Here is an 8,546-nt window from a genome sequence, read left to right on the forward strand (position 1 = left end):
GTCCACTTACATAGTGAGAGTGGTAGTTTCCCTCTGCAATAGAGGAAAACAACAAGTGGGAGAACGTAAGGTCCCGCCAGCCGCTGCCCGCATTTCCTTGCCTCTCCCGTCACCCCATCCTTCCCTGGCGCCAGCTCTCTTCCACTTCCCCACACCGGGACGGCGGGGCCGGACAAGGCCCCCCTGCTCCGGGAAGGATACGGAGGCTCGGAGCTCTTTCCGTATAAGGCCTTTGCAGCGCTTTTTAAAGACCTGTGCCCACCTCGCCGAGGAGGGGTCTCTCTTTATTCCGGGTCATCCGTCTTGCTGTTCAGGGTGAGCAGCAGCGTTTGACTGAGCTGCGCCCCTGCTGTGCTGGGGTGCTTGCCATCATCCCCCCCCAGGCGCAGGGTACAGGCAGCTGCCAAGGGATGCCGCCCAGCGGCCGGCAGTGGTTGTGGGGGAAGGCAGCAGCAGCGGGTGCAGAGAGAAAAAAAATAAAGAGCAAAAAGACGGGCTCCGAGCGGGGGGGAGGATGGGGGCAGGTTGCAGCTGGAGTCGCTGGCCGCAGCCCAGCGCCCATCGCTCAGACAGCGAGGCTAAACACGCGCATGAATAACGTCCCGTCGGGTGGAAAGTTCCAGCTGCCTGTAGGGCTCAGGAGCCTGGCAAGCCCCGGCCGCGCCTGACCCCTGCCAGGGCTGCGAACGGGAATGCGCCCCGGCAGGGGAGACTAGGTGGAGGCCGTGATATCCCTCGCCGTGCCTTCCCGCGCCCCCCCGGGAGGAGGTCCCCGGCTGCACCTTTAACCTTGGGCTTCGTGCATGCACCAGCGCTCCTGACGTGCCCCCGGTGCACCCGCAAGGCAGCGACTGAGCCATTAAATCCTGGGTACACTGTGTTCCCAAATAACCGCGTACAGTAGAAACAAAATCTGCGGAGCGGGGCTGTTTCTCTTTTTTTTCCTCCGTAACTGCACTTGTCCAGCCCTCGGGCATATCCCCACCTTTTCTAGAAGCAGATCTCTGCGCTCTCCTCCAAGTTAAGGGGACAGATTTTATTTCCTATTATTTCCCTTTTTGGGCATTTAAAAATACTTTTTTTTCTTTTCCCTATCAGTAATGTCCCAGCCAGGATCAGGGCAGTGCACAAAAGGGACATTTGTTTGTTTTATTGAATACCGGGCAGGAAATTTTGTTCTTCTGAGTCACTGCAGCTCCTTCAAGGAAACGTCAGCGTCCCTTATCGCCGCTCACCCCGGGCGGCGGGACCGGGAGCGGATGCAGGCTGCGGGATGGGGGGGTACACCCACACTTTAGGAAAAGGTGCTTGTCCAGGACAGAGCCAGATTTAAACTTTATATAACCGCAAAAATAAGTGGGGCCAGGATACAAAAGAAAAGGGGGGTGGAAGGGGGGAGAGAGAGAGAGAAAGAGAGAGAGAGAGATGGGGCTACGAAGTTAGCTGTCCGAAAAAAAAAAAAGATTTGATACATTTACCCGTGGATGCTCTGCACGGTGAGGGTGCTGTAGGGGGGTCCCCTGAGGGTTGCACCTAAGGCAGGGAGGTAGCAAAGGCAGAGACAATTGCCTTCCCCCGACCACCGCCACCTCCCTCCCGACGTCCTCGGAGGCGACCAGTGGCTGCCCCCCCAAGGACGTTGAAGGGGGGAGCAATCGTCGCTGCCCCGCCCGGTCCCGCCCATCACCGCCGCCACTTAAACACCGTCGGGTGCTTCGCCAAGTCAGTGCGGTGCTGGGAGCCAGTGATATCGTACTCTTGCTATTTATCCGCCTCTCTCTCCAAAATGACCGTGAAAGCAGCCGAGGCGTCTGGTCCTACCTTGACTTACTCGAAGATGAGAGGGATGGTGGCTCTCCTCATCGGTGAGCAGCGGGGGGCTTCTTCGAAGATGCTCAAAGGACTGCGATTTTTCTGATAGGGTGGCTTAACGATTTTGTTTTTCCTTTCCTTGTCCTTTTTTTACTTTATAGCTTTCATGAAGCAGAGAAGAATGGGACTAAACGACTTCATTCAGAAGATAGCCACCAACTCCTATGCATGCAAGCAGTAAGTATCAGGAATTTTGGGCGGATTTTAGTCACAAATATCATTACGTATTGCGAGGTCTAGTTTAAAAATAATGTTTGTTTACTTTAATGCCTCCGGCATGACTGTTATGGAAGAGTTAATTGGTCTTGTTGAGGTATTACTCACTTGGCAACGATCTTTGCGGGCAAGGTTTGGGACAGATAAGTCAAAGGAGATTTCTAGTGACTCGTCCCTATTTTGTAATGTATTTAGAATATAAGTAAATTTATTTGCTTGACGGAATTTACTTTCTCTAGATTAATTTTACGCCTTTAATCGATTAGGTTGTTTTAGTTGCCTTCTGTAGTAGGCTCAACCAAAACTCTTTTCGTGATACGTGCTTGCCCTCTGGTGGAAAGATCTGCCTGCTGCCTCTGGTAACCCTCGTAATCATGTGTCCTCTTATCCTTTCAGCCCTGAAGTTCAGTCTATCTTGAAAATCTCCCAGCCTCATGAGCCTGAACTTATGAATGCTAATCCTTCTCCTCCGGTAAGTAGATTTTACTCAGACATTTTTAGAACGTCAAGTCGGTCAGTAATAGAAGTATGTCAAAATAAGCATCATGAGTATTACTTTAGTTCAGCTCATAGCACACTGATGTAAATAGGAAAGAGTAATCAGGTTAGACTGAAAGTTTTTCTGTTCCAAACATGGAGAAGAAATTTTAAAAAAGCTTTATTATTTGTTACTTCAGTGTGAAATGTGCCTAAGACTTCAGCAAGAACTTTTCAGTAAGCTATGGCTGTTAGGCTCTTCTGAGGCAGTTCCTAATAGTTAAAGGTATCTGGTAGAGGTCAATATTAAAGTTTTAGTGGCAAGAAGAGGGCTAATCTTCATTTTCAAGGTCACTTTATTTATATATTTTTTAAAAAGATACATTGTTGAGACTCACTGCCAAACTGTTTTAATAAATGTGGTTTGTCTATTTTTCTAGCCCAGTCCTTCACAGCAGATCAATCTTGGCCCATCATCCAACCCACATGCCAAGCCATCAGACTTTCATTTCTTAAAAGTGATTGGAAAAGGCAGTTTTGGGAAGGTAAGCTTAACTTTTTTCCATTGTAATTTATTTATTCTTCAGCTCTTCTATGAAATACTAGATACTGGGGTTCTTACTGACTTTTAGTGAATGGTGGTCATTTAAACCAAATCAGAGTATGTCCTGCTGCCCAGTGCCTGGCTCCCGGCATAGCTGGAGAGGGAGAGGGAGCAGGGATGCTGCATTTGAATGAGTCATAAAAGCGCTGGGGAGTGCACTGATGCTGGGGAAAATACATATACTTTGCTTTTGGAAGGGAAAGAAACGACATAAAATCTTTGGGCTAGATTATTTTGCCAGAATGGTAACACTGTTAGGCATTTCCAGCAAAGAGCTTGCACATTGAACCAGAGGGATGTGGCAGTCCTCAGCATTTAACATAAAGGCTTGTTGCAGGTTGTGTCTACAAGTTTTTCTGTATTTCAGTATTGCTCAGTTCTGGAATTTTATGCACTTTTAGGTTCTCCTTGCACGGCATAAGGCAGAAGAGCAGTTCTATGCTGTTAAAGTGCTGCAGAAAAAAGCAATCCTGAAGAAGAAGGAGGTAAGCTACCCTTCATGATGCCATTGCAATGTCCATCAAATACATTTTTACCTCTATTACTAAGCAAGTGTGCTAAACAATAATTATTTCTTATGTTTTCAGGAGAAGCACATTATGTCAGAACGCAATGTCTTGCTGAAAAATGTGAAACACCCCTTCCTGGTCGGGCTTCACTTTTCCTTCCAAACTGCAGACAAATTGTATTTTGTTCTGGACTACATCAATGGTGGAGAGGTAAGCAGTAAGAAAATTTAATAGTATTTCCTATCATGTCCATGATGGTAGGGTAGGCATTTTCACCCTTTCTTTTAAATAAAAAAAGTTGCAAGGGGAAGAGTCATGGGGCAGAAGTTAGTAGATTGAATGTTTCTGCCTGCCAAGTTTTGAACTACCAAGGATCATTAGGCCATTTCCTGCTATTGTTCTCCCTTGCCATATATGTTGAGTCTAATTAAGTGCATTGTTAACAGGCTTTGGGGCCCTTTACACAACGTTGTTCTCTCTGTCTCCTGTAGTTGTTCTACCACCTCCAGAGGGAGCGTTGCTTCCTGGAGCCGAGAGCCCGATTTTATGCTGCTGAAATTGCCAGTGCACTGGGCTATCTGCACTCCCTGAACATCGTGTATCGGTAAGCAGCCTTTTTCAGCTTGTGCTGAAAAAAACACGTGGTTTGTTGAATAAGGATTACAAAGTTAAACTCAGTATGAAGTCAGAATTACTTTTAATATTCTGTGGTGGCTTAGTGAAGTTCTGTAAACAGTTGCACCTAAAATCTTCTCACTACGTCTCCTCTAATGACCACTTGTCTTCTTTCATCTCTTCTTGCAGAGACTTGAAGCCAGAGAACATCCTGCTCGATTCACAGGGGCACATTGTCTTGACTGACTTTGGACTCTGCAAAGAAAACATAGAGCACAATGGCACAACTTCCACCTTCTGCGGCACACCGGAGGTACAGCCAGCCCTTAGCCCACCGCTTGCAGAGCAACAGCAAGTGCTGTTGTCATCAGTGAAATCTGGTACCTGCCGTGTATACATATGGCTGGTTAGATACAGCAGGGGCTATTACAGGCCTTGTAGTATAAGGCTGCCAGTGAGGACGTGTAGGACACGTAGAGCTTGTTGAGCAGGATCAGGGCTCAAGCCATCTCCCTGTTTATAAAGATCTTGTAGGTTTCCTTTAATTTAGATATTGTTGGAATTCAGTAAGGTGCTTTTATTCAAGAATGGAGAGGCTTTCCTAACTGTGAAGATCCCTTTGGCTAACATTGCTCTTTCCCTTCTCTTTCACAGTATCTTGCTCCTGAAGTTCTCCATAAGCAGCCCTATGACCGGACTGTGGATTGGTGGTGCCTTGGAGCGGTCCTGTATGAGATGCTTTATGGTTTGGTAAGCAAAGAATCCTTCATGACAGATAAACTAGCTTACTCAACCTTTCCCCACAAGAAACCCTGTGCCTGCCTATCAGCCTCATTAACTTCTTTCTCTTTCCCACAGCCACCCTTCTACAGCAGGAACACAGCAGAAATGTATGACAATATCTTGAACAAACCCTTGCAGCTGAAACCAAATATTACCAACTCAGCTAGACATCTCCTGGAAGGCCTCTTGCAGAAGGACAGGACAAAGAGGCTTGGCGCCAAGGAGGACTTTGTAAGTGCAAACTGGCCAGCGCTTGCAGGCAGTGCGGGAGGATGACTAGGCCATACTGTTTACATGGGTCTGAATTAATCTATTTTTCTCTCTGTAACAGATGGAGATTAAGAATCACATCTTCTTCTCCCCAATTAACTGGGATGATCTCATTAATAAGAAGATTACACCCCCTTTTAACCCAAATGTGGTACGTATCACTTCTAATTATAGAATGTATGGAGATTGTCTTTTTCCCGCTTGTCTTTGTGGGGTGCCTAGGGGCCAGGGGGAAGTGGCTGGATGGCTGTCTTTGGGGAACACAATTTTTCCTTCCCCTGTGTCTGTCCAAACAAGGTTAAAAATAAGTGGTGACTGACTTCTTGCTGATGGTCAATCTAAATTTAGTTGGTTTTTTTGGTGTCTCATGTGCTTCACTTGCATGGCAATTTATAAATAATCACCAGCATCCCTGTTTTACCAAAGGGGAAGGTAAGGTATAGAGAACAAGTAGGTTCCCAAGGGGCAGAGTTACATTTGGCTTGTCAGATACTAACATTAAAAGAGAGCAACCTGGTTATGGAGGTTGTTCTTTCATTTTCTGAGCATTTTAGAAACTGCATTTAATACCTAGCCCAGAGATCAAGGTCCTGCTTCATAAACTGCTGTGTGGCAAAGAGACATGTTTGCATTTGGTTTCTGTTGCATGAGCTTAGTTGGAGTGTAGCATACTAAATTGAATCATCTTGTTTTTAGTAAGACAATATTCAGCAGGATACAAAACCCAAACGGTCAAACTAAAACTGTTAAAGACTGTTAAACAGTGGAACTGAGGTGATAACACTGAGTCTCTGCACAAGGGTGCTTGTCTCCACATTGAATTGACCTGTGCACTCATAAAACATTTGGGTCTAAATTCCTTTTCTGCCCTTTCCACAGAGCGGCCCTAGTGACCTGCGGCACTTTGATCCGGAGTTCACAGATGAGCCAGTCCCCAACTCCATTGGCCAATCCCCAGACAGCATCCTCATCACCGCCAGTGTCAAAGAAGCCGCTGAGGCTTTTCTGGGCTTCTCATATGCCCCACCCGTGGACTCCTTCTTGTGAACATTTTTCTTTCTTTCTTTTTTAATAATAATAACAACTATTATTTTTATTTTTTGTTTGGCCTTCTGGTGGAACTGCCAGTTGACCAGTCATCTTGAAAGAGAATTTGCACATTTCCACCGTGGCAGCTTTGCAGCCTTAATTTCAACTACACTGTTTGCTGGAAGCTTTTTTGAAGAGCACATCACTCTCTAAATGAGCTTTACAGGCTTTTCATTTCCATTTGTTCTTCCCCCAAAGTGGTGCTGTCTCCCTGGAAAGAAAAACCATAGCGACTGCTGCCATAGACCGCTATGGCAGATCGTAGGAGTAAGAACAAGCTGTTTTGAAATCGTGCTTGAAAAGCCTTGCCTGAAGATCTATCTGAACGTGATAAGGATTTTATGAAATGTGCCTTTTTTTTTCTGATGAGATCTTGTGAGCTCCAAAGCTTTCCCTGTTGCAGAGTGTGTTTCTCAGTTCATTTATGTGGGTTTACTATGTGAACAAATGGTATGCGTGAGGTCTGCGTGCTACAGATGGACATAGCATCAGTGTGACACTTGCAGGATACCACAATGTGGGGCATTGTTTGTTTCTTCCATATTTGGAAGATAAATTAAGTGTAATTTTGAAATTTCTTTTGTAAATCTATACAGTCAACTAAAATTATTGAGATGGGCTCACAATTACTTGTATCCAAATGCTTGAAGAAAGCATTGCTGCTATGAAAAAAGATTTCTATTTTTAGAAAGGGTTTTTATGGACCAAAATGCCCCAGCTGCAGTCAGTCAAAGCTGTTGGTTTCTTTTTTTTTTCCCTTTTTTCTCCCCCCCCTTTTAGTTTAAAAGATATCATCTGTAAAACGGGCATTATTTATGGTTTTGGGGTTTGAGGGATTTTCATTCCTGACTGTATGTATTGTAAAAAAGATATGTACATTCAGTTGTAACTCTAGATGTATATTTAAACTCACAGACTTACTTGTAATGTATACCATCATTGTAATGTAATATAATTAACATGGTTATATGTATCATATTTTTTGTGACCAATCCCATTGGTTTGCAGTAAAATCCTGAAAAATACTTCCATAAGCTCTGTCTTATTTTAAAACAAAGGCTTTAGCCAGCTAAAAAAAAAAATAAGCTAAGATTATTTTGCTTAGGTGTGTGATGGTTATTCCATCAAACTGTACCCATGGAAGCCTTACCATGGATACAACTTGGCAAAGTACTTGGTCTTCTAACTGTGGTTGTTAGAGTGGGTGTGTATTGATGTGGATGCTCTTACATGGTGCAAATGCTTGCACTTCCTCAAAATGAGTTTCTCTAGCAAAATGAAGGTACTGCTCTCTCGTGTGGGCAAAACATAACTACACTTGAATTAAGTCCTTAGGTAACAAAGACAGCAGCTGGTTTAGCACTGGTTATGCTGCAGACATATGCTAGAAGCAGGTTGTCATGAAGCTGATGGAAATAGTCTCTACCTGGGAGTCCATCCTTGAGCATCAAACATTGCTGCTGTGATATGGGGCAGTGGAATTCACCCTGCATTTACCAGTGTTCCAAAATCTGTATTCAGGAAGTGGGTTTCACCAACTGATCATATGCTTGCAGATGGGGTAAAACTGACTATTCCTCTAAAACTGAGCTGTTAAATAGTTTTTTATTACTGTGTACTACTACCAGGTGGCCTGCAAGAGGGACTTCCAGCCAAGAAGTAAGATAATCACTTCTTCTGGATGATTCCATTCAGTTTCTTTTGTGGGGTGATGGACGGCTTTTTTCTCTGAGGGAGTGGGCATCTGCACCTTATTTACAACTCCCATTATCCACTGGGTACTGCAGTTGGTGGTCTTAACAATTCAGAGAATCAAGATGAGCAGTTGCTGAGAAAAGCTGGTCAGTCAACTGTTACTCAGGCTGCTGCAGTAACAGCAGTGTAAGCAAATCTCTTAATAGGAGTGGTATTTCTGTTCATTACATTTCTGAGATAAAAGCATGCAGTAATTTTCCATCTTTTATTATCTGTTGGATGCAGGAACAGAAAAACGTGTATGGCTTCAGCTATAAACTCTGTCTGGGAGACCACACTTGGAGCTAAAAATGCTAACTTATACTAGGCAAGAAGCCTCTCTCAGATCACTTTAGTATCTCAAAGAGATGCAGCCA

At 44.6% G+C, this 8,546-nt stretch overlaps 1 protein-coding gene across 3 annotated transcripts in view; it reads left to right on the plus strand.

Annotated features, from left to right (window-relative positions):
* SGK1 (serum/glucocorticoid regulated kinase 1) overlaps positions 1–7,460 on the plus strand; it is a 69,230-nt gene extending 61,770 nt beyond the window's left edge. For 2 of the 3 annotated variants that reach the window (XM_027690601.1, XM_027690610.1), the window contains 11 exons: positions 1,974–2,049; positions 2,485–2,560; positions 3,006–3,110; positions 3,571–3,654; positions 3,757–3,888; positions 4,170–4,282; positions 4,483–4,606; positions 4,948–5,043; positions 5,152–5,307; positions 5,408–5,497; positions 6,226–7,460. In XM_027690601.1, coding sequence (XP_027546402.1) covers positions 1,974–2,049; positions 2,485–2,560; positions 3,006–3,110; positions 3,571–3,654; positions 3,757–3,888; positions 4,170–4,282; positions 4,483–4,606; positions 4,948–5,043; positions 5,152–5,307; positions 5,408–5,497; positions 6,226–6,393 — 1,220 coding nt within the window. In that variant the 3' untranslated portion in view covers positions 6,394–7,460. Of the gene's footprint in view, positions 1–1,699; positions 1,866–1,973; positions 2,050–2,484; positions 2,561–3,005; positions 3,111–3,570; positions 3,655–3,756; positions 3,889–4,169; positions 4,283–4,482; positions 4,607–4,947; positions 5,044–5,151; positions 5,308–5,407; positions 5,498–6,225 lie in introns of those variants that run through there. The other variant, XM_027690618.1, reaches the window with a different exon arrangement.
* Positions 7,461–8,546: the final 1,086 nt, after the last annotated feature.

The sequence above is a fragment of the Neopelma chrysocephalum genome, unplaced genomic scaffold (assembly GCF_003984885.1).
Source record: "Neopelma chrysocephalum unplaced genomic scaffold, ASM398488v2 Primary Assembly neopelma1_23, whole genome shotgun sequence".
Taxonomy (NCBI): Eukaryota; Metazoa; Chordata; class Aves; order Passeriformes; family Pipridae; genus Neopelma; species Neopelma chrysocephalum.